General features: G+C 42.6%; 1 protein-coding gene across 2 annotated transcripts in view; it reads right to left on the bottom strand.

Moving 5' to 3' along the window:
* Positions 1-1,517: 1,517 nt before the first annotated feature.
* The window catches only part of LOC124553656 (neprilysin-2-like), a 255,589-nt gene continuing 229,978 nt past the window's right edge, over positions 1,518-27,128 (bottom strand). The window contains exons 12-15 of one of the 2 annotated variants that reach the window (XM_047127538.1): positions 20,805-20,923; positions 16,921-17,052; positions 11,952-12,133; positions 1,518-3,596 (exon numbers count right to left, since the gene is read on the bottom strand). In XM_047127538.1, the coding sequence (XP_046983494.1) occupies positions 3,434-3,596; positions 11,952-12,133; positions 16,921-17,052; positions 20,805-20,923 (596 nt within the window). In that variant the 3' untranslated portion in view covers positions 1,518-3,433. The remainder of the gene's footprint in view (positions 3,597-11,951; positions 12,134-16,920; positions 17,053-20,804; positions 20,924-27,128) is intronic. The other variant, XM_047127539.1, reaches the window with a different exon arrangement.

Genomic DNA, 27,128 nt, shown 5'->3' with positions numbered 1-27,128 from the left:
CTGGAGCTCATCCAAGATCCTCCTGCAGACACTTATTTAAAGAGCTAGAAATCTTCACTGTAGCCTCAAAATATATATATATATTCACTTATGAAATTTGTTATTAACAATCCGAACGAATTCAAAAGTAACAGCAGTGTACATGGCTACAACACTAGGAGAAAGGATGATCTTCACTACTCAAGGTTAAATCTAACTTTGGCTCAGAAGGGGGTAAATTATGCTGCCACAAATTTCTTTGGTCACTTACCTAATCACATCAAAAGTCTGACAGATAGCCACATAGCATTTAAAAGGAAATTAAATGAATTTCTTAATGGCAACTCCTTCTACTCATTAGATGAATTTTTTGATATAGTAAGTGTGTAATTTCCCAGCCCCCACAAAAAATTTAAAAATATTGAGTGTCATGTAATATTTTGTCTAATGTAATATCTTGTATAGACACCTTTTATTAACCTGACATGTTCCACATCATTACAAAGTGTCGTATTCATAATCTATGGAACAAGTACTAATCTAATCTAATCTAATCTTGGTTTTGCATTATGGAACAGACGTTTCTGTCTGAGATTTTTTCAGCGTACCTGCAACTCTCGACAACCCTGATGGTGCTGGTTTGCATGTTGATGATTTATTGATGAAAAGCAAAGGAACTGCGAGAGCATGTCACTGGAGGAACTGTAGCTGTGCTGGCTGATCAGGAAAAAATGTATTTACTCGACTCTCCGTATTTCAATTGTGTGTGACGCCGCCACAGTCTGAGATTTATGGAAAACATTGTTAACTCGCAATATGCGTTATTACAAAGGAGTGTCTGTATGGAATCAGCATCAGGGAAAGCGAACAGTACAGTTCAATTCCCTGTGAAGTTTCTAGGGAAGTGTGGTGCATTGGTAAAAGAAATCACATACAAAACGCTAGTGCGACCAGATCTAGAGTACTGTTCCAGTGTTTGGAATCCTTATTAAATAGATATGGCAGCATAAGCCAAGAAAAAATCAGTAGACATGCTCCTAGAATCATAGCAGGCTAGTAAAGTCCATACAAAAGTGCTACTGAGGTATGTGAGGAGGTTAACCGTACTCGGAAAATCTGGGGACCTGGTGCTTGACAAAACTTGTGCAGTAGTTCTGCTGCCTCCAATGTTTATCTCATGTAGACTCCATAAGAAGAAGATAAAAAGAGATGAGAGTACATGCTAAGCTGTACCATTAGATTATTTTCCCTCACTCCATATACAAAGGCAATAGCACATGAATGTCTAGTATTCGTACCAACTAGCCTTGGCCATGCAATTCACATTGGGGCCTGCACAATTTCTTCATCGTAGCCTTCTCATGGACAGGATGGTGCAAATGTCTTAAAGAAGAAATTCATACACAAGTGGATAATTTTACAAGCCAATGCTAAACATATGTCAACTGGGTACATCATATGTTAATAGAGTGCGTAATGTCTCCATTCGAAATGAGTGTATATAAAAGGTGTTTCTGATTTACACTGAGTGAAGATACTCGTGAAACAATCTACAACATGATCAGTACATTCCGTTCTTTCTACAGGAATCTTATTTTAAGGTGTAATCCGAGTTGGTAAATATACTTACCGACTTCTTCGACACTGTTTCTGAATGAGGGGCCGTCACTGCTGTGCAGTTAAATAAATATTCATAGCACCCTTCAAAGAAACTAAACTTTACTGCTTCATTCTCGAAACCTCAAGCACTATTTACAACAATTTTCGTCAGTGACAATACCTATTACATAGAAATGATCCCATTGCTGATAATTCCGTCCAACATATACTGTAATGGACTACTGTAATGACAAATCGTGCCGCGGCTCGTATGGTATGTTATATCAAAATTAGTTTTCAGTTTGAAAACCCTATGGTCCATACATATTTTCCAATACTTATTCACTAAACTGTTCTGCTTATGAGACTTAATAATTTCTTGGCAGTCAGTCGCTTTTCTGGTGACTGTTGCATGGAGGTCACTATCTTTTGTAATATCCTCGTTTTGTTGTGATTGGAGCAAGCATCAAAGACAGTAATGTGATGTTTTAATTTCCTGTAACAGTTATTCATTGTCACATCTTAATTAATCCATGCTATCTGACTAGCTCTTTCTTCATGGCCTTTCAGTGTATCTTAGAATTGCAGTGAACCCTACTAATTACCAACAAGGCAGCACAAATCTGTGCTCCATAAACTATTTGTTACAGTTGCTAAATTGGTTGAGCACTGAAAAGATCATTACTTTGAAGAGTGACGATTTGCTCCCTTTGATTTTGTGCAGCAGAACGAATATACAGTTTTTGAAAGAAAGGAATTCATATCTAAAATTACTGATTACCATTTAGTATAAAAATAACAGGTTTTGCACACAGGTTTGTTTATCCATTCTAAAGAAATGCAGGTTGTTATGATATAACCACAATCACACTGTGCCAAGGACGGCACAATTCTGGTTCGGTAAGTAGGTTGGCACCACTGTGGGTCGACATGTCGCTCGGCAGAGATGGTGTCCACTGCCTCTGGCTGAGAAGCTAATATCTCTCAGTCGGAGCCACAGTGGGAGTCTGCTGCGAGCCAGTCTCCTGGCTTGTCGATTGCGGAGTGCCACATCAACAGAGGCTGCCCAGCAGTCCGTTTGGCAGTGTACACAGTTTGTGGCTTGCTGGGGTTGAGTGTGCAGTTGTGGCTGTGATTTCCAACATTTTGGACTCGGGACGTTAAGGTGTGATCTGCATTTAAATATGGTGGCAGAATTACCAAAACTTCAGCTTATAGTACTTGATGGAGGACTATTTTTCACGGCACATGCAAATCTATTTACTTGCACATCACGGTGTAACATGCCTTGTCCAAAATGTCAGAAATCACAACCATCAAGCCACATTTTCCGAGATTGCAAGTGTGTACTGGGCCCAACAGGCTGCGTGTAGCTTTGCAGCTGTCAGCTGTTACCTCTCGCACTCTGCAGTCGACAAACCGGGAACGTAACTTAAAGCCATATCCCATCGTGGCTCAGAGCCACGAGATATCAGCTTTTCCACCAGAGTGAGCATACAACATCTCTGCCCAATGACTATTCCATCCAGAGTTCTGGCAACCCAGTTACCAAAACCAATTGCAAACCTCAACTGAGGATGATTTGAATCTGTAGCAGTCCTCCTCTGATGTTCTTCAGATGGGACTGCCAGTCTCTTCCAGGACTGCTGCCTCATGGTTTAGTTGTCAGGGTCCAGCGGTGATGGCTACACAGAAACAGAGCTCCACTGCTAGTGTATCGGCCAGTCGCTGACCTCATTACTTTCCCTTCTGTTCTTGAGGTTTAGAGTTACACGAGTGTGGCACTCGGTGGCTGGCAGAAGCACTCAGAGGTCGGCGACAGGCCCCGGCTGTTTGGTCCCCCCTCTCAGATCCTTTACCACACCTGGCACTTCTCCACCGGATTCATGCGGGAGCCGAGTGGACACTCGAAGTCCTCGGCAAACTCGGGCCGGTTGCTGATCGAGCCCAGTGCTCTGAACCGGCCTGGGGAATGAACTCCTGTCGTGATAAGCTGGCGCATCGCCTCAGTGCGGTACCTAGAACAGGATCGAGAGGAAACCGTCACATATTTTCCTTTCTTGTTGTTTACTTACCCCAAATTGGGTAAGTATCACTCTTCACATGATAATTTAAAACTCAGCTAAAATATGATAGCAATTTATTAAATAAGAGGAATTTAACCTTAATTTTGATTGCAAAAATATTTAAAAATGAAATTTATGTCTACAAAAATATTTTAATGAGATAATCACACTGCATAGCAACACAACTCGTTCACTTGTCAGCAAGTACATAGATGGTATATGCACATAACACATACCAGCATCACACAGCCATAAAGTCACACATAAGCTTACATATTTATAGATACAAAAATACATAGCACACAAACACACATACATGCTGGTAAAAATACATACCATCATGCAAACTCATAGTCCAAAAATACATGTACACTAAAAGATACAAAAATACATAGCACACAAACACACATACATGCTGGTAAAAATACATACCATCATGCAAACTCATAGTCCAAAAATACATGTACACTAAAAGATACAAAAATACATAGCACACAAACACACATACATGCTGGTAAAAATACATACCATCATGCAAACTCATAGTCCAAAAATACATGTACACTAAAAGATACAAAAATACATAGCACACAAACACACATACATGCTGGTAAAAATACATACCATCATGCAAACTCATAGTCCAAAAATACATGTACACTAAAAGATACAAAAATACATAGCACACAAACACACATACATGCTGGTAAAAATACATACCATCATGCAAACTCATAGTCCAAAAATACATGTACACTAAAAGATACAAAAATACATAGCACACAAACACACATACATGCTGGTAAAAATACATACCATCATGCAAACTCATAGTCCAAAAATACATGTACACTAAAAGATACAAAAATACATAGCACACAAACACACATACATGCTGGTAAAAATACATACCATCATGCAAACTCATAGTCCAAAAATACATGTACACTAGAAGTCTTTAGACTGGGGACTTTGTTTACTTCCGTGCTGTGCTCAGGCGTGGCTCGTTTGAGCACAGATGCTTGGAGTGGGCAGTCTGTGGTCGAATGAGGCACTGAGGGGAATGCAGGGCAGGCGCCACCCGGCCTGGTGCACTTGAGTGTAATGTTACAGCTGTGTGTGTACAACCTGGTATTGCTTCTGATATATTCCCACCACCTGATAGAATTACACTCATATCAATTTAGTTTTGTTGTACAGATATATTCCTGCATGATAGCATCTGATTCTTTAGATGACAAAGAAAATAGTGAAATAGTTAAGGACAACAGAAGTCAGCTGTGGTGAAAAACTACAAAGTCAGTTCGTTGCCTCACTGAGGTATGCATTCATTATTTTTTCATATGGTTTGTGTGTAAACCAAAAGTCGTCTCTGTGTGATGCATTGTGTTAAGGGTAACCTTAGCTATTACAGTAGCTTTAGTTATAATAGTAACTATTTTAGTCCTTCCATAATTGGGCTAAACATTGTCTAGTAGTAGTGCGGTATATCATACTGAATGGGAATAAATAGAAACGAGCCTTCCTGTGGCGGCAGTCAGCCAATGGGTACGTGTAGCGGACGACAGTTACTGCTGCCTGCGAGCGCGAGCAGTCAATCTGTGCATCACTGCAGCTCGCGCAGGACACGCTGTGGTGTATAGTACATAAAATGTTGTTGTTTACGAAATTAAAATATTGATTTTTTTTTCTTTGGAGTTGGGTAGAAGTACCTATCTGTCAACAATCTCGAGAAAATTGGTCGTACATAGCGCACTCATTCGCGATCCAACTGCGCCAGCGATAAAGCCAGAGTGAAATGTGCACTGCGTTTCTCATATTTCATTAGCAGTTTGAGATATCGAAATGAGATTTTGGCAAATGATAGCAGACAAAAAGAAGAGTATTTTACCATATCGTTATTACGCAAAACTTCATTATCTATCGTAGTGAAAGAATGTCATTAATAAGGGTCATCGATTGCTTGTGAAATGAGGAATGTTGTGGGGTTTGGAACAACATATGTGAAGACATTACACTTTTTATCGAGGATGCGCTTTTCCATGAGCTATTGACTTTTCTTTTCCTTAGTTCCTCAGTAAACTTCTGTTTCAGAATTCTCTAGCAATTTTGTTTCCAGAATATTTTAGTGAGGTGAGACAGTGTAAGCTCTGCTGTGCTTTGGCAAAAGAAGCAAATTTTGGCATGGCAACCAGAGAAACGTGTAGGCTTTACTCTTGATGCTTCTCTGAAAGTTATAAATGGTTAACAAGCCAGGCGCAAATGGATCGCTGCATTTTCGGCGGAATTCTTTTTAGATACTAACGAAAGCAGTGTTGACAGTTGCACTTTCTGAATGGTCACCATGCATGTGTTGGCGTGGAGGGGACCCACTTAATATTTATACGAAATGTGAGTGCAGGCTTCAGTTTAGGATGGCGCGCCCCTTCCAGCGCTCGGCATTTCCCCTGCAGCACCTGCTCACAACCCCCACCACTGGCCACTGCCCTCCCCATACCTCATCCAGTGGCCACAGCAATTTGCACGCACTGTAGTTGCTTTTTGCTGCTGTGCGACTTAGGTTAGTGAGACACGGTGGAGCAGGGTCAGGTTTGCTTTTCGGGAGAGATAAATGTAGAAACCATTACTGTGGCTCAGCCGCCTTTAGTATCAATGTAGTTTTTGGTTTTGAAGTGGAAATGGTAAAGACAGTGCGACATAGAAAAATGTGAGAGAATAAAATTAACTATTCAGGCAATTCTTTAGAAGTTATTACGTGAATTGGAACCATGAGAACCTATGATACGAAAAAATTCAGCTCCAAGAATCAACCCCTAGACGTGAAAAGAAGATAACTAAAAAAGTTTATTGTAAATCTTATTCCTCTCGAAGCTTATTAAAAGACTTTATTATGAAGTGACTGACAATCAGCAAATAAGGGAGGGGTAGATTGCACCCCTTCTGCAGAGTGCACGGTTAGGGCACTGAAATACGGCATGCCTGAATGAATGCGAGGAAAGTCGAATGCAGTTGCTCCCAGCACGTAAAGCGACTACTTTCACGTATGCAGGCCTTTCACAGAACTGAACAGCTGAAAGAAGCGCAATTGTCTGACGCGAACTTGTGATGCACACTCCACAAACGTACATTCAAACTGTGCAAAAATTACAAAACACAGATATATCAGCAGAAAATCATACATACATACTGTAAAACATATAAGCCACACAAACATATATGTATTGTGTTGATCTTCAGACTAAAGACTCGTTTGATGCAACTCCCCATATTATTCCATGTTGAAGCCTCTGCAGCTCTGGACAAAAAAATGGCTCTGAGCACTATGGGACTCAACTGCTGAGGTCATTAGTCCCCTAGAACTTAGAACTAGTTAAACCTAACTAACCTAAGGACATCACAAACATCCATGCCCGAGGCAGGATTCGAACCTGCGACCGTAGCGGTCTTGTGGTTCCAGACTGCAGCGCCTTTAACCGCACGGCCACTTCGGCCGGCAGCTCTGGACAACTAGCGCAGCCTACATTCACATCTGTCGGTTCACTGTAGTCGATTCTTTGTCTTCCTTTACAATATTTACCACCACCCTACTGCAGTATATTCGGATATTCCTAAGTACCTCTAGGTTCTCAGAAGGTGACAGAGAGAAAATTACAAAACGTAAGGAAAAATTAAACATATGTTACTAGACAGAACATCTCTCCAAGTTGTGATTCAGAATATGCACTGTGGCATAGTTTTACTAGGGGTCAGGCACTTGGGAACATGTACCATACACATATTATACGCTTCGCACTGTCACACTGAATCGATTTTCTCCTGCCGACAGGCAGCCCAAAAGAAGATCTCTCCAATGCAGGCTGCTGTAGTGCCCTCCCAGGCAATTTGAATCAGCAACTTCAATTAATTGCAGCCACATACTGAAGTTTGTTGTATCATAAATGATACCCACGTAGAGTGTATGTAATGGGAGATAAAAACCCCATGCACCGATAAATGTCCATTTTCAGTACATCTCGTAGTTTTTCCTCAGTAGTCTTCTGAAACCTCGGAAGCACTTACGAATAACCCTGTATTGTACATCTCCTTGGCGCAAACCACTGTGAAGTCCATGGCAGAGGATACATCCCAACTGTACCACGGATCGGGATTTCTTCCCATTCCATTCACATAAGGAGTGTGGGATGAGTGACTGTTTAAACGCCTCTGAGCTCACTGTAACTAGCCTAATCTTGTGTTCAGTGTCCACACAAGAGCAATTTGAGGGGGGTTAGTGCATGTTCCTAGGTTCATCACCCACAGATGGTTCTTTACTTATTGCTATTGTGGTTAATTGATATTTTTTGTCACAGGATACTATGCTGTGTTTTCTTTATTTTGCGAAGTGTACAATTCTATATTTCTGAACGTTTAAAGCAAGTAGCCAGGCTTTTCAGCCTGCTGGAATCTTATCAAAATAGAAACGAATATTTGTTCCAAATTAAAAGGTGCTTGTAGCCACCTTTCATTAGTCCGGTAGCCCACTTTCACTAGCAGTTCTCTTTCTTTTCCTTGTTTCTCTTTTTTTGATAACTGATTGAATGACTGTCGTTGTGTGTCACGTTGCCAGACGGTGGCGTAGTCTGCTGCAGAAAGTCTGCGATAGTCATGCAGATTCAGCAGCAGTTGTACAGAATAGCCAACTCTTGTAGTGGTCAAGTAGGCAAAGAGGTTTGCGCTACTTGTGAGAAATCTACCTGCGTTAGGTTGGTGGCGGAAATGGCGGAGCGTGTAAGAGGCTGGAGGAGAAAAAGGGAGGCAGTCTGCCGCCGGTACGGGAAGCGTCCACAGCTGTGCTCCAGTTGGAGACGGATGAGTTAGACTGAGCGCGTGGCGCGTTGTTACTTGGCGAGAGGAGAGCTGTTAGTTTTTGGTCTCGCTTTTCAACTCTGAAAGATTGCTTTGCCTTGTCACAGCAAGGAATGCAAACCCTTGGCAGATTTTTCTTTTAATAAATTTCTATAGCAGATTTGGATCCGCCGGAAGAGCATCTAGAAGACGTGAGTCCTCGCTTCTGTATGAATGTCTGTTTGCCTTCAGCTGTGCCTGTATATGCTTTTGCCGGCCAAAGTGGCCAAGCGGTTCTAGGCGCTACAGTCTGGAACCGCGTGCCTCGGCCATGGATGTGTGTGATGTCCTTAAGTTAGTTACGTTTAAGTAGTTCTAAGTTCTAGCGGACTGATGACCTCAGAAGTTAAGTCTCATAGTGCTCAGAGCCATTTGAACCAATTTTTTTGTATGCACTTTTATTTTTCTAAATATTAATACGTAGCTTTGCCTTCTCGCAAATTTTCCTTGCTTTAAGTATCTTTCGTCCGTGGGGAGCCAGCCACGTGGTTGAACATTTGAGTTTCTTCTGTTGCCGTCATCACTAACTGTTCGATCTCATGTGTGTTTTAAAGAATTTTAACTGTTCATGATTGCGTAATGTGATATTGTTGCAACTTGGCCACCATACCTAGAAATTGCGTCTCCACACACCACGTGGGCACGCGGGTGTCCTGCGAAACGTGTACCGCTTCACGAGCCATTGCTATCAGTTAACAGGCAACCGCAGTTGTATGAATGATTCACACCAATGATTTTAGGTGTAGATTATAACGGTGAATGTATCGATGCTTTTCTTTAATTTTTTAGGAATTAATGTTATCAGGAATTGTGTACATGCCTCACATCCATGTATGTGGAATAAATGATTTTTCCGCAATTTTCTCTTGCATTCCGAGGTTACGTTTTTGCTCCTAAGCCAATCACTTCGTAGCTTTCCCGTTAGCACATCCAACGGCTTTCCTTATGCACAGGTCCAGTGATTAGTTTCCTCTTTTACTTTTTAGATCAAGTCTTATTGCCGGCCGTGGTGGCCGAGCTGTTCTAGGCGCTTCAGTCGAGAACCACGTGACTGCTACGGTCGCAGGTTCGAATCCTGCCTCGGGCATGGATGTGTGTGATGTCCTTAGGTTGGTTAGGTTTAAGTAGTTGTAAGTTCTAGGGGACTGATGACCTCAGATGTTAAGTCCCATAGTGCTCAGAACCATTTGAACCATTTTTAAGTCTTATTTTCAGGTGTGTTGCTGGGAGCTGCTCTTATGCACAGTGTTCATGCACTTTCCGTTGTATTTTAAATGTTTGAATCTCGTGAACAGTGCTCTTGCAATACTATTAATTACATCGCATACCCTATCAGCAATATCACAACGTATGCACTTTTATGAGTTTTTGGTCTGTGATCAAATTTATTTATTTTCCGACGCGGCCAAACCTTTGATTAATTGTATGATTGGAGTCAGTAGCGAACGTAATCTTCTCACGTTAATTTCACCATCAATAAGCATTTCCATTTGCATCTGGTTCATTTAAATATTCGGACACCGATCCGAGTGCTACGTTTTGTTGACTCAAAGGCGCTCTATGCCACTTACACAGAACGCAACAAGTGCACGGCTGTCTGACACGGTTTATTCACAGGTGCCACACGACGACTGTCAGCAGCGACCATTTGCCTACGCTTTAGTTTAATAGTAAGAAGTAAACAAGTGAGTTACACGGAGTCGGTGCCGACCCAATAATAACGTAGATACAGGTTGGTTACACAGTTTCCGGTCAAAATGGTTCAAATGGCTCTGAGCACTATGGGACTCAACATATGAGGTCATCAGTCTGCTAGAACTTAGAACTACTTAAACCTAACCAACCTAAGGACATCACACACATCCACGCCCGAGGCAGCATTCGAACCTGCGACCGTAGCAGTCGCGTGGTTCCAGACTGAAGCGCCTAAAACCGCTCGAGTTTCCGGTTACACTGCATTATAGATGGTGTGACCGTCTACGAAATTTTGAGTTTACTATTAATGATGTTTGATTACATCAACAAAAGCAAAACGAGGATAATGGAATGTAGTCGAATTAAGTCGGGTGATGTTGAGGGTATTAGATTAGGAAATGAGACACTTAAAGTAGTAAAGGAGTTTTGCTATTTGGGGAGCAAAATAACTGATGATGGTCGAAGTAGAGAGGATATAAAATGTAGACTGGCAATGGCAAGGAAAGCGTTTCTGAAGAAGAGAAATTTGTTAACATCGAGTATTGATTTAAGTGTTAGGAAGTTGTTTCTGAAGGTATTTCTATGGAGTGTAGCCATGTATGGAAGTGAAACATGGACGATAAATAGTTTAGACAAGAAGAGAATAAAAGCTTTCGAAATATGGTGCTACAGAAGAATGCTGAAGATTAGATGGGTAGATCGCATAACTAATGAGGAGGTGTTGAATAGGATTGGGGAGAAGAGAAGTTTGTGGCACAACTTGACTAGAAGAAGGGATCGGTTGGTAGGACATGTTCTGAGGCATCAATGGATCACCAATTTAGTATTGGAGGGCAGCGTGGAGGGTAAAAATCGTAGAGGGAGACCAAGAGATGAATACACCAAGCAGATTCAGAAGGAAGTAGGTTGCAGTAGGTACTGGGAGATAAAGAAGCTTGCACAGGGTAGAGTAGCACGGAGAGCTGCATCAAACCAGTCTCAGGACTGAAGACAACAACAACAACAACAATGTTTGATTTGTTATTAACACACGACTAGTGAGGATCGCAATACAGCGGTCTAAGGCGCTGGAATCGAGGACTGTGCGGCTGTTCCCGGCGGAGGTTCGAGTCCTCCCTCGGGCATGGGTGTGTGTGTTTGTCCTTAGGATAATTTGGGTTACGTAGTGTGTAAGCTTAGGGGCTGATGACCTTAGCAGTTAAGTCCCATAAGATTTCACACACATTTGAACATTTTTTTATCGCAATACACCTGCCCTGTGGGATGCCTCGGGTTATTTCCACTGCATTGTAGATGTGTGAAATTTTGAGGTTACTGTCAGTTGTGTCTGCCAAATTATAAACACACGGCACGAACAGCGAGGTTCGCGGCACACCTCCCCTGGGGAATACCCCGAGTTACTCCTACACCTGTCCACGACTCTCCACCCGCGACCACGTGTTTGCAGGAACCAGAAACTTCAACCGTTTACAGAGCCTCCACATCTCCCCTTCACAGAGTGCCTGTGCTGGCTCACTGACGTGGACACAGAGTGCAAAAAATGGCTGTGAGCACTATGGGACATAACTTCTGAGGTCATCAGTCCCCTAGAACTAAGAACTATTTAAACCTAACTGACCTAAGGACATCACACACATCCATGCCCGAGGCATGCGGTTGCGCGGTGCCAGACTGTAGCGCCTAGAACCGCCTGGCCACAGAGTGCACACAGAGAGCGGCGCTACTGACTTGAAGCACCAGGTCTGCGCGGCGGACAGCCAGAACATCTGCCGCGGGGAGAGGCCGGCCAGCGCGGGCAGCCGCGGCTCTGATTGGCCGGCGCGGCGCTGCAGGGCGAGGTAGGCGCCGTACGCCTCCTTCAGGCCGCCGTTGTCCGCCGTGTTCTCCCCCTGCGTGTTGATCCCGTTCAGCTGCAACACGGCACGCCGCCGTCACCCACACTTGTTCCTACTCGTATTCCCCTGCCGGTTACCCACACACTTGACTGTACGAACAGCGTCAAGTAAAGGATCATATGCGTTGTATGGTTTCAGTCTACATACGTGCTGACTGTTGCTCTGTTGAATGCTACAGTATCATAGGATGTACTGTAGCCATGACACATGAAACTTCTACCGTAAAATGCCTCAGATGAGGTGCACCTTCACCAGAATGGACATCAGTCAAATGGAGGCACTGAAATGTTTCTAATCTGATGAGTTTCACAAGTATGGTGCTTAATCAAATGGTGCATTTGAATGCTGCAGGAAAAATACATCTTCACTGAAAACGTGATTAGTCAAATGGTGCAGACAAATATCTCAGATGATAACCGCCATCACTGAAATGATTCATGAAATGGAACAGTCAATGAGACACAAAGAGGTGCATCCTCATGTGAAGACATCTTATTTTGCGATAGATATATATATTTATCTTGTTTTTCCGTCTGTTCATATATCTTTGATGTTGTAACGCATTTTTCTTTTGTCCTGCAATATAGAGATAAAAGTTGTTTTCTAGATGTAATATGTAACTGGAAATTATTTCCTTTTTGTAAGTAGATAAATAGGTTTAGAGTTTATTGATTGTGGAAAGCTATAATTTTTGTTTGTTTACCGTTTACAGCAATAAGTTTGGTAGAAAATAGTTGTGTAAAGATATATGTACTTTGATGTTGTATAAACTGTGGGCAAGAGTATTGAGAGAGAGAGAGAGAGAGAGCAATATCGATAGTCGATCCAACAAAGGGGTTTGTGTTGTTGGGTAGCTAGAGAGAAGGACACGTTTTACTGTGGGAGTTGTGACTTTTACGAACTGGTGAAGATTGAGTTTAGTGGCAAGCGATGTACGTTTTGAATGACTGTTTTATACCAGGTCGTGATATGATAAAAGTGAGTGTAGAAACTGGGCGAAGTAAATACTGAGACTGTGCCGTGAGACGAAGTAACTATGACAATGCAATCGAGAATGGACGGTATTGTAGCTTTGTGTCTGTGAATTGAACTGCACTTGTATTTTGACTGTGTTTTCGTACACTCAAGTACTGTGAAGTTACATATTTATTCGCGTTTCGATGAACTGTCGGACGCCTATAATCAGTAACAGTCGTTATGAACTTACGCGGACTGCCTATTGTGTGTGAGTACACTCCCGCCCAGGACCGTTTTTCGCGATCGCGACACTCATAATACGAATTGACTTTCTATAGAATTCGCCGTCGGCAAGTTTTATAAACTGTGTGTGGCATAAGTAAACTTAAATTGTGTGTGCCAGAAACATTAATACTGTCCACATACGGACATCTGTAACAACAGTTACATCGACCAGCCTGTGGCCTGCAAAACGCCACTGTAATCAGATTTGCAGCTTAATGAATACCACCGCCCGCACGATTACGAGGAAAAAATCATCAGCTGGAATCACACGACCGTGGGAGCAGATCTCAGCGTTTCACCAGGACCAGCCAGCTGCCGTCGATGTCGCGACCATCGTCACAACACACAAGATAAGATTTAAAAGCAGCGCTCTCCTCTCAAAGACTCAAAATTATTGCAAACAATTTTAATTTCCTTTTGGCTGACATACACGTAACATTTGTCTTCTTTAGAATAAAAGTGTTCCCCACGAAGTGGTGTGTTCTGTGCAGATATTGTTGACTTTCATTAGCAGTAGCCATTTCCCTTTTAATTATTTCCATTTTATTTTTTTTACATTTTAAATCCGCTGCCGCTGCATGTGTATTTTTTTATAACTTCTGGAGGGTGTGTGTCTAAATTCGTGTGCCCTAGCATTTACCTGAAGTATTGTAATGCTTTGCTACTTGGACAAGGGCGCCCGCCATTAATTTCTTAAACGTCGACCAATGACAGTGAAGCTCGCTTGCTATTGGTGCTAACAGTCTATAGTGGGTAATTCAAAGGTGGGTAGCTGTCAAAACACACGGGTTGTGATTACTTTGAATGAGAGTCGTGTAAAATTGTGGGTTCATCACTCAACTTTGGTATTCTTTTGTTTATTGATGTTAGAAACAAATTTTTTGTCAATGTCCTTACTAAATCTTATTTAATATGGTTATTCTATGCTAAACTGGGATAAATGCACTGTCAGATATTGTGTTGGGAAGTAAAATTTGGAGAAACGTCTATTTAGATACGGCTTGATTTGGACTGCATTAGTTAACACGGTACTTTTCGGGTATTTTGGCGATACTTAGTGACAGGGTAGAACCACAGTCGTCACACTCACCTCATGGATGCTGATAAAATGGGGTCTACCAATGAGCAGACGAGATGCATCTGCATCAGGAAAATTAATGATGTGTGGTGGATGAGATGCCGTTTGCTCTAAATGACGGTTGTTCAAATGCGGTTGTCAGATGTGCCAGTGACATTCATGTTCACTGCAGTGATTTATTAAATGTGCTAGTCAAACGTGGCAAATAAGATGTGCCAGCACCTCAATATTAATTACCAAATGGGTCACTTAAATATGCCAAATAAGTTACACATTCATGTTGATTAGTCAAATTTAACAGTTGAGGTGGAATATGGCTTCGCTAAAATGATTACCCAAATGAGAAAGTCATTTGGATCTGATAAAAGCTTCCCCACTCCAATGGGGCCAGTGACAAGTGGCGTATAAGGTGCATCTTCGGTGGGGCGATAGTCAGGTGTGAGAGATGGGATGCATCTACATCTGTATGGAGATCACTAAATGAGCGCAGCTAAATGTGTCAGGTGAGGTGTTTAAATGGGGAAGTTGATTGTATCACTTCATTGACTGTTTAAATGGGGAAGTTGATTGTATCACTTCATTGAAATGATAAGTCAAATAAGGGAGATGCAACACCATCAGAGTGATGACTAGCCAAATGGGGAAGCCGTCTTTCTCAGATTAGCTGTACATTCATCAGAATAATGATTAGTCAAATGTGCTTCAATCTTCATCGAAATGGTGATTAGTGAAACAGAGGAAGCTAACACTTTTACGTAATACATCAAAAAAAGTTTTGCATCACCCCAGTTCCCAGAACTCCTGAAGATAGACATTGAATGTGGATATTATATGACAAACACAGTCTTTTGACTGTTCACAGATGTCACTAAACCCGCTCAAAGATGTAAACAATCATGCACGAGCAGCGCCTATTAGACAGAGGGGGTCCGACAGCTGATCAATTCCAGTTATTCAACCAGGAAGGAGGTACAAGGTTTGTTTTGTCTCCAGTTCAACCACGCCTAGACGGTCAATACCGCTCTTCGATCGCATCCGCATTGTTAGTTTGTGCCAGGCTTTCAACAAGGGAAATGTCCAGATGTCTCAGAGTGAATCAAAGCGATGTTAGTCAGAAATGGAGGAAGTACAGAGAGACAGGAGCAGTGGATGACATGCCTCGCTCAGGCCGCCCAAGGGCTACTACAGCAGTGGATGACCGCTGTCGACACATTATGAACCGGAGGAATCCTGACAGTAACGCCACCATGTTGAATAACGCTTTTCGTGGAGACACAGGATGTCGTGTTATGACTCAAGCCGTGTGCAATAGGCTGCATGGTGCGCAACTTCACTCCTGACGTCCATGGCGAGGTCCATCTTTGCATCCACAACACCTTGCAGTGCGGTACAGATGGGTCCAACAACATGCCGAATGGACCGCTCAGGACTGGCACCACGTTCTCTTCGCCGATGAGTGTATCATATGCCTTCAACCGGACAACCGTCAGAGATGTGTTTGGAAGCAACCCAGTCAGGCTGAATGCCTTAGATACACTGTTAAGCAAGGGCAGCAAGGTGGAGGTTCCCTGCTGTTTTGGGATGGCATTCTGAGGTGGCTACGTACGCTGCTGCTGGCTATGGAAGGCGCCATAACGGCTGTACGATAAGTGAATGACCTATAAATGGTTCAAATGGCTCTGAGCACTATGGGACTTAACAGCTGTGGTCATCAGTCCCCTAGAACTTAGAACTACTTAAACCTAACTAACCTAAGGACATCACACACATCCAAGCCCGAGGCAGGATTCGAACCTGCGACCGTAGCAGTCGCGCGGTTCCGGACTGCGCGCCTAGAACTGCGAGACCAGCGCGGCCGGCGAATGACCTATAGTGTAACTGTATCAGCAGCTTATTGGCGAGGCATTCGTCTTCATGGACGACAATTCGCGCCCCCATCGTGCACTTCTTGTGAATGACTTCCTTCAGGCTAACTAAATCGCTCGACTAGAGTGGCCAGCATGTTCTCTAGACATGAACCCTATCGCACATGCCTGGGATAGATGAAAAAGGGTTGTTTATGTATGACTTGACCCACCAACCACTCTGACGGATCTAGGCCGAATCGCCGTTGAGGAGTGGGTCAATCTGTACCAACAGTATCCTGACGAACTTGTGGATAGTATGCCATGACGAATACAGGCATGCATCAATGCAAGAGGACGTGCTACTGGGTAGAGGTACCGGTGTGTACCGCAATCTGGACCACCACCTTTGAAGGTCTCGCTGTATGGCAGTACAACATGCAACGTGTGCTTTTCATGAGCAATAAAAAGGGCAGAAATGATGTTTATGTTGATCTGTATTCCAATTTTCTGTACATGTTCCGGAACTCTCGGAACCGAGGTGATGCGAACCTTTTTTTGATATGTGTAGATTTTTTAAAAATGAGGACAGCGAGTAGTACTTTTAGAGAAGAGGACAAAGAAGCAGCTATACTCACGTGCAAGCCAGTCTGCTCATCGGTGTAGTTGCCGTACTGCGAGATGATGCACTCTGCCTTCTCAAGGAACCTGTCGTGGGTCACAGGGTCCCACCAGTCAACAAGGTTGCCGTCCTTGTCAAACTGACGACCCTGAAGAGTGTTCAAACAAAAAGTTGTGTAACAATTGCATATGACACAAATTTTTTTCTAGGTTTTTAACCATCTACATGGTGGGCTTCCATATGAGTTTGAATATTTCTGATTTTACCTTCGTGGCCTCTCTTTTATTTATACATAGGATGCCTATTCTAGGAACGTGTGGTTGCGGAATTTTAAAAGTAAACCACACCTAAGTGGACAAACCGTCTCCTCAAGCAAATGCCACTGGATTTGGATGACGATCGCCATTGCTCTCCTCCTTCTTAATCAGACCTAAGCAAAATGCACTGCTCTTCTTTGAATATTCCCCATTTCCTCTATTTTTCCTGTCTGGTATGGTCTCAGAATGAGAAGCACCAATCATACGTTGGTTGTCTTAGCCACCTTTGTGGATGGGGTATATTTTCTGTGTACATCTTCCAATGTATCTCAGTGTCACCCACCGTGGTCTAGGAGTAGCATCTTTAATCGGTAAGCAAAATGTGCTGGGTCCTGGGTTCGATCCCTGGATAAATTTTGAATTGAAATCATTGGCAGTGGCAGTAGACGTTTTCTGGCATAAGGAGTCACGCTCGTTCTGCCATTAACTTAGTCAGAGAGGGTGGAGGAGCGAACAGTGTTTCAAGGCAATGTATTGTCCTTCGAGTTGCAAACTGCCCCTAAAAGATGGAAGAATCAGCGATGATCGACGGTATGAAGATGCAGAAGACAACGGAAAGCACTGCATTAAAGATACTTTATGAGTTTTCCACAGCACATGTAACCTGTAATTGAAAAGTGTCAGGCAGACTGGCAGATTAAACCTATGTGCCGGAACTGGACTCGAACTTGGGACCTTCGCAATGGCAGGAGAAGATTTCTGGCATAAGAAGTCTCGCAGAAGAGCTTCTGTGAAGTATGGAAGGTAGGAGACGAGGTACTGGCAGAAGTGAAGCTGTGAGGACGGGGCTCGAGTCATGCTTGAGTAGCTCAGACGGTAGAACACTTGCCCACAAAGGGCAAAGGTCCCGAGTTCGAGGCCCAGTCCAGCACACAGTTTTAATATGACAGGAAGTTTCATATCAGCGCACACTCCGCTGCAGAGTGAAAATCTCATTCCAGTGTCAGGATAGTTTCTCCTTTGGCTAAAGAGATCGGAACAGTCTCCCATTGGAACCTAAGGGAAGCAGCTGTCCAAGGGGAGATAGCCATGAAAAAAATATTAACTAACCAACGAAATGATAACATTGTGTCGGAGCATGGAATATCAGGCAATGTCAGACAATGAGTTTCGATTTGCCAGGTTCATGACACGAGTGATATCAAGTACCACTCGTGCACGTTTAGGATGAGGCATCAATATTCGCATCTGCTTCTGTAGATAACCGAACTCCGTGTGCAGGTGTGAGAAGCACACATGCTTACGAAGTTCAGGTATTGGTGCCTTGTCTTACGCATGCACAAGTGGTGCTTGGAGTCATTCGAGTGAAGGCCTGAAGATGACGTGATCGGAACGTCGCCTCTCGTTGCCTAATCAAACATTATCACAATAGCGGCTCTTGGTACAATATTATTACACTTCATCGACCACCTGTTCTCTCTCGCTCCTGACTCTAAGATGGAGTCACGTTTACTAACCTATATGTAACCTGAGTCAGTGAAGTGAAACGGAAAGATGATATGTGATCACACGAGTGGAAGGTAATTTCAGCAACAGTAGAAAATAGTATAACTGGAGTAGGATTCGTTCTGAATAGGAGAGAGCAAGTTACTTCGAACAATTCAGAGATCGGATTATTCTCATCCGAATCAACAGCAAACCTACGCAACAGGTGTTCAGGTATAAATCCAAACGCCGCAAGTAGAAGACAAAGATACAGAGAAAGTATATGAGGGTATTTACTGGTTAACTATTTAAAAGGAAATTATATTCTAATACAGGTGGAATATTGAAACAATTGAAGATACAGTTACAGAACAATAGAGACTCTACATCTACATCTACATCTACATAGTCAGTCTGCAAACCACCTTACAGTGCGAGACTCGAGACAGAAAAGGAAAATGGTGCTAAATGTTCTAAATTCTGAGGAAAATAGGAGCAAGCCGTAGGAAAACACTGAGAACAGGAATACCAAGAACGACATGCCCAGATTAGAAGGCTGTAAGAAAGAGATGCAGTATTGTTCCCGTACTGGTCAGTGAAAACCGATCAAGCAACGACGGAAATAAAATATGGGTTCACTTGCATGGATAAAATTTAGGGCGAAAGATGTCAATGATAAGGTTCGCTTATGATGTTGCTATCCTCAGTGATAGCAAGGAAGAAATGACTGGACGCACTGCGTAGATGAACAGTCTACTAAGCACAGAACGTGAGATTAAACTTAAGGAGGAGCTGAAATGACATCGGCGAAAAACAGCAAAATTCGGAACCGTGCAGTAAACGAAGTGAATGAACTCTGCTACCTTGGAAGCAAAATGATGCATAATGAATGAAGCAGGGAGGACATACAGAATAGACAGGGAAAGAGGGCAATCTTGGTCAAAGATAGTATTAGGAAATTGCCAGGGCTGACGCAGGGTCTAGCAAATAGGCAGCGCACATGACCTACATTCTCCAAGTGTGTCATGCAATGCTGGCGGGTTTCACACCAAACTCTCATCCCCCCCCCCCCCCCTCCTCTCCACTCTGACATCACAGTCCAGTATTGTGGAAGTAGGCCACATGGTAAGTACGTAATCCAAGATGGTAGCCCCAGGTCAATTGCCCTAAGCATAAAACAGCGTTTCCCCCCACCCCTCTAACATCACAGCTCACTGGCGCAGCCTGCGTAGTTGCCAGCCCTACATTCCCCATGCAGCACCACTTCTCCATAGTTTAAAATGGCGGAAAATTAAAAACCATCCACGAACGGCACTTGCGTTCTTTAAAATGAGTTGAAATCAAAAATACCAATTTAGAATAGTGGGAGACGAAAAAATACTGTAGAGTAGCCTGCATGGTTGTTGTGATGTTGAATGCCAGAGATGGCTGTGTCTCGGTTAGAAGGAGGACAATGAAGGACCTGCACCCGACCTGTCTGTGTACCAGACACAATGGACCCACACCGGGAGTTACAGTCTGGAGTGCGACTTCGTATGTCAGCAGGAGCACTCTGTGTTATCTGACACACCCTGACTGCAAAACTGCACGAAAATCTGGTGACTCGACCTGCTTTGCTGCCATACATGAACAGCATTCCAGAGGTGTTTTCCAACACGATAAAGCTCGCCCACATACTACTGTTGTAAACCAACATGCAGTGCAGATAGTCGACATGTTGCTGTGGCCTGTTAGACCACCAGATGTGTGTCTAATCGAGCACATATGGGACATCATTGGACGACAGCTGCAGGGTCATCCACAACCAGCATTAACAGCCCCTGTATTGACCGATCAGGTGCAACACGCATGCAGCTCCAGTCTCATACTGACACCTGGCACCTGAACAACACAATGCATACACATCGGCATGCTTCCATTCATCATTCTGGCGGTTACACCAGATAATTAACATCAGTTCACCATGTCCAATCTCAAAGTAACTAATGCTCACAACTGTTACAGCATGTATTTAAAGCAAACCCGATTTTCATCCTCGCAATGGCGATACTAAAGCAGCTCTTGTGTGGCTGCCTACCAACTTCCGTTGATGTCGCACGACTCCTTCTTGGTGTTACAATTTTTTTGCCGTCAGTGTACGTATATGAAAAGTAGGTACCTCGTCGTCGAAGCCGTGCGTGATCTCGTGGCCGATGACGAAGCCGATGGCGCCGTAGTTCATGTACTTGGGACGGTCAGCGCTGAAGAAGGCGCCCTGGAGGATGCCCGCTGGGAACTCTGTGGAAATCACACACACACACACACTGGTAGCAGTTACTTCTGTAAAATATCTGGGAGTATTATGCGTGCGGAACGATTTGAAGTGGAATGATCATATAAAATTAATTGTTGGTAAGGCGGGTACCAGGTTGAGATTCATTGGGAGAGTCCTTAGAAAATGTAGTCCATCAACAAATGAGGTGGCTTACAAAACACTCGTTCGACCTATACTTCAGTATTGCTCATCAGTGTGGGATCCGTACGATATCACGTTGACGGAGGAGATAGAGAAGATCCAAAGAAGAGCGGCGCGTTTCGTCACAGGATTATTTGGTAACCGTGATAGCGTTACGGAGATGTTTAACAAACTCGAGTGGCAGACTCTGCAAGAGAGGCGCTCTGCATCGCGGTGTAGCTTGCTCGCCAGGTTTCGAGAGGGTGCATTTCTGGATGAGGTATCGAATATATTGCTTCCCCCTACTTATACTTCCCGAGGAGATCACGAATGTAAAATTAGAGAGATTAGAGCGCGCACGGAGGCTTTCAGACAGTCGTTCTTCCCGCGAACCATACGCGACTGGAACAGAAAAGGGAGGTAATGACAGTGGCACGTGAAGTGCCCTCCGCCACACACCGTTGGGTGGCTTGCGGAGTATAAATGTAGATGTAGATGTAGATTTAGACACCCAATACCACACATACCACTGCTGTGCGCAAAGTCTCCGCCACCAGTAATGGTAGCTGCTCACTAACGTTCAACTCTCAAGACCGGTTCTCCCGTCCTAGCAACAAAGCTATATGGTACATAAGGAACACTAAACGTGTGATGAGGTGGCACTTTCCGAAATTTTTTTGGGTAACATGTCCAAAAAGACGTCCAAACCAGTGAATGTGAAGTCACAGCCGCCTCTGGTTGGATAGTGGAATGCATTACAAGGAGTATGGAGTGTTACTGAAAGATACCAAACTTTGTCGAAACTGTAGTCATCATAATCATCATCATCGTCATCACCCTTCATCTGAATCCCACTGCTGGAAATAGCTCTCCTACAGACTTCTCCACACATTCCAGCCTCCAGGTACAGACATCCCTATCCCACCAGCATGTCCTGTGACGTCACCTGCCACCTCTCACAGGTCCTGGTCCCAGCAAGTAGCAGATGATTCTCTCACTCCATCTGGCATACATTCCCCTAGCCACAAATCTCACCCACCTACATCTCGATCCTACTATTAATGTTATCATATCGCGCCTCCCACTCCCTGACCACGTATGTTTGTCTCCCTAGTGATTTCTGATGCATATCTCTTCATTGTTACCTGAGCAACAATCAGTTTTTGAATGATTTTGGCGCTGAAGGTCTGTGTCCCACAGCTGCAAGTCACATATGCTAGCACACACTGTATCATAGAAATGCTATATGAGAGTAATGGGAGGTACTGTTTTGAAAACTCTATTTAATTCATCAAATATCACCAGGAAGAGGACATACAACCTAACAACCATCTAATAGGAGTTGATGAGTCCTCTTATTTAGGGACGAGAATAGCCAGGGGCGCTATCGCTAAACTGAACAGGATTTTCCAAACAGTACTTCCCATTGCTGTCGAGTAGCACATCAACAATCAGCGTCTGCAAAGGGGTGTGACTTACGGCAGTGGCGGACAGACTTTTAACATGGAAACCGTTCAAATATTTATTGTCGCTCAGTGTTCAGAGGAGAATTGGAAACCAGGAATTACTGGGGTGGAAACAGAGGCAGATTTCTTTATTTATATATTTGCTATTTCCTTTCAGTCTGTTATCTAGATACAAGAGTAGATCAAATATTGCACATGAACTAGCATGAATATAGCATTCAATATTTTAACATCTTTTCAAATTTGCGTTATGGTGTTTAAGAAGGGTGGAAAATCTGCATAAAATATCTACATTGAAAAAAAAATCTATAATTTTTAAAAGAAAGTAAAAACTTATTCACTACACTTCAGCCAGCTGGTACACATATATATCTTCATTCTGAATCCGGAATGCACATGACACTGTTCCAGTGTACTATGAAATGTCGTTGGATCACGTATTTTGTGATTTATAACTGTGGTCTGTACCGCTATACAACGCTACACTACAGAGCGCTACACTACATTATACTGTGGTACCTGGTACCTGAACCGAGCTGGGTTTCTCTCTTGTCCGGACGGTTAGTCCTCGGCACACTGAACCGCAGGTCAGGATTCACAGGAGTCGGGCTGTAGCGGTGTACAAATTGGGAGACGACTGTCAGGATCTCAGGAAATCCTTCCTGATCCTCTCCAAGGATCACCTTGTCACTGTTTCCAGAAGACTGTTAGGTGCAAGGAAGCACACCCTGCAGTCATTCATCCTGTTGGGCCCACTCATATGCCAGTAACCGACGGAAAACATTTCGAAATTTCGCATGATGCTTTATGCTTCTAAAAATAGCTGCGATTTGTGTACTGTTTGCGTAGCGTGAGGGATAAGCTACTGACCTGTCATGCCAAAGGTTATAGGTTAGAATCCTGTCAGTACTTGTAGTTCTTTTATTCTTACATCTTTATCGAAAAGACTTTGAGCATTATTTTTGTTCAATTAATTGGTCGAAACGTAATTTTTTCTGTTCCTCTCTCACGCCATATTAACCATCGTATGAAATACATCATTTGCTCTCATTTTTCTTTCTATCAGTCTCTTTTGTCTTGGAATTCTTGTTTATGTGATTTTCATTATTGTTATGTCTTAACTTTGATTTAATTTCTTCCATTTTCCAGTCTTACATTTTCCTCAATGTTTTACATTCACTATTTTTATTTCTTATATTGCTCGAATTCCATTTAACTTACATTCCTCGTTTTAGTTTAAATCATCATCAGCATTATTTTATCCATAGTGCAATAAGAATTAATGTTTTAAATATTTCTATAACGACTGCCGTTCAAAAATCTTGTAACGACAAATCCATTCTTAATGGCATTGCACTGTCAATATAAATATATTATTTCACCCTTTTTTTACCGACAGATAGGCATTTTGAACTGTTTAAAAGTAAATAAAAATAATTAAATTCAGATGCACAAAAATTGGAAAAAAATTGCTGGTCAGCCAATTAACTGAGTAAAAATAGCGATTAAAGACATTTATATAGAATTTTAAAACAGCTTTTTTTGTGAGTAGTCAGTACTTTAGCCATTACGCTCTGCAGCCAATATGTAAATTGTTACTATTTTTGAAGTAATAGAGCACCATACGAAATTCTGAAATTTATTTCGTCGATTACATGCAAACTAGATCGCACCTGGGATAGTAGATGCAAGCTGCGATATCTAGCACCTTGACCGTACAGGTGTTTTCAAAAAGGACGAGCCCACGGTTTGGGATCTCTACTTGTTAGTCTGACAGGGCGCGGTCTGCGGAGAACGGAGACAGACAGACGGGTCAGGGGACACGCTGGGGCTGGGGAGACACGATGTGGGGGCCACAGTGATGGAGGAGGGGGCAGACGAGGCCAGGGGAATGAGGGTGGCTCACTGGGCGAGCAAGTGCTCTGGTGGACTCTCAGAGGTGGCGGCAGTCCGACGTGGCAGGCTGATCGGAGGTGGTCAGGTGACGTCACAACACGGGTGTGTGTGTCGATAGTGACCGGGCTGTGAGGAGAAGTCTGCAGGGCGCAGCGGATGCGAAACGGCTGCTGACGATGGCGGGAAAATACTCGCAGTTCTCAGAGTGGGCTGAAAAGTTGTAAGCGGATCAGTACCGTGATTAAAAAAGAAAGTCGTTAAACTGTGGGCAGTTGTTTAATTGATTCTACACCACTAGACCAATAACCTATTGATGTATTTCTGTAATTTTTATCGTCTCTAGCAGAGCACTTAAACTAAGAGGACTCAGATTTCACTTTCAGTGTTAATGTTCGACATTTATATTCACTGAAAGTTGTCCAAACTGGCACGTCCTCAGTTACAATACACAAGTAAAATTTTATTATTATTTTTGTTATTGCTGCTATTATATTATTAACAACAACTCAGGAATTATTTTCCACTTATTTGTCTATTGACTGAAGTTCTTATCACATTAATTGCCCATTACATGCATTCCTCAAAAGTAAATCTCAACAGTATTCCCCAGTCTTTCGGTAACACAGCTCCTAGTTTCATATAAAGTATTTTAGTTTTCACTGTAATTTTCAGCAAATGTTTGGAGCAATTGCGGTAGCCATTCCTCTGTCGATCATTTGTCTTTGATATAAAACACTGTTGGTCGAAAAAATTTCTCCTGACGCTACATCTCAACTAAATTATCCCACTTAGTATAGAAGCATAATTTCAGGAATTTTCCAGAAAATAAATGGCTAGTAGGAGACTTGAGAAATGAAAAGTTGAGTTCATCATCTATGTTACTTATTTGCAGTGTTAATGGAAAGGAAACAACAAAAAATCAGTTTGGAAGCCATTCGTTAGTTAAATAGAGAACTGACTGATGTCCCATCAGCATTGTGAGATTATGGAAAGCTGAGTCGATCATTTCTTCCACACACCATCTGTGATATTAATCTATGTGGAATAATAAACAATCGAGTTCAGAGCCACAATTAATTAAATAGAAATTTGAAATTATATATTTTTAATGCTTGTATTAAATTACATGTGAAGCAAATTCTTTTGCAATATTCGCTTATACTGTTACCGACAAATACATTCAAAGACACACACACACACACACACACACACACATATATATATATATATATATATATATATATATATATATATATGGGGTGAGTCACTAACTGCTGTCACCAAGAATAATTCCGAAAGTATGATAGGAGCTGAAAAGCTTGTGGGACAAAAGCTACATGGGACAACAGGGGCCATAATATGACGTTGGCTTTTTGTTGTTAGGTGGGGTCGCTTCAGAGGAATGAAGGTCAACTTTCTTTTTTTAAATGGGATGCTATAGTTTGGTACTTATTATCTGATAGTGCCTATCAAGACGAATCCAATGATGTGTAATATTAATGTTTTTCAAGGTCAACGAAGGTCACAAAAGCGGCATGAACGTCCATTTACAGAAGGTGTTAGAAGTGATGACCATTAGTATGAATGGAGTGCTGCAATCTTCTTATCAAGGATTGAGTGATATTCCTTATCACTTTGGCACTTATCGAAGCACATGCTCTGACAATTCTCTCTCGCATATCCTCAGCTCCAGTTGGAGCATCTTTATAAACAATGTGTTTTACGAATCCCCGCAAGAAAAAATCCAGAGGCATCAAGTCTGGCGAACGAGCCGGCCACGACACATCTCCTCTGCATCCAAACCAACGATGTCGGAATTGTCTCTCCAACTCTTTTCTAACCATCAGCGAAAAATGTGCCGGACACCCATCGTGTAGATACCACATCCTGTTCGTTGTTCCTAAAGGTATTTCTTCCAATAACAGACCTGATGTTTCTTGCAGGAATGTGATCTACTTACTACCATTAACATATCCTTCGATGAAATAGGGGCCTATAATTCTGTCCTCCAGAATCCCACACCATACATTCACCGAGCACGGTTTTTGGTGTGCAACTTGCCGCAGCCAAAACAGATTTTCAGTTGGCCAATAATGTATATTATGCAAATTAACATTTCTGTGGTTCGTGAATGTAGCCTCGTCAGTAAACAAAATCAAATTAATAAATGTGTCTTCCCTCTGAAATTGAAGTTGACCCAATCGGCAGAATTCAATGCGACGCATACAATCTGTACCAGTTAATTCTTGGTGGAGACTGACATGGTAAGGATGATATTTACGGCGATGCAGAACACGACCAACACTACTCTGGCTTATACAGGATTCCCTTGAGATCTGACGCGAACTAACACAAGGATCTCTAACCGCAGTGGCAAAAGTACCAATTTCCATTTCCTTGTTAGTAAGTTTCCTTTGCCGGTTATGTTTCCGATGCATTAAAGATCCAGTTGTTCTCAATTTATCATACACACATTTAAATGTACGACGTGTAGGGTGAGTACGTTGAGAATATCTTTCAACGTGTAAGTCTCCAGACCTCACTGAATTTCGTTGGTATTCTCTGTGAATGAGAAGCATATCGACTTGTTATTGGAAGGAATACATCGCCACATTCGCTTGATTCGACGATACTAGCCTTACTGTTCCTAATAGTGTTACATTGCGAAATCGTCGAATGGTGTTTA

The sequence above is a fragment of the Schistocerca americana genome, chromosome 11 (genome assembly GCF_021461395.2).
Source record: "Schistocerca americana isolate TAMUIC-IGC-003095 chromosome 11, iqSchAmer2.1, whole genome shotgun sequence".
NCBI lineage: Eukaryota > Metazoa > Arthropoda > Insecta > Orthoptera > Acrididae > Schistocerca > Schistocerca americana.
This window is presented reverse-complemented; position numbering and strand designations above follow the sequence as displayed.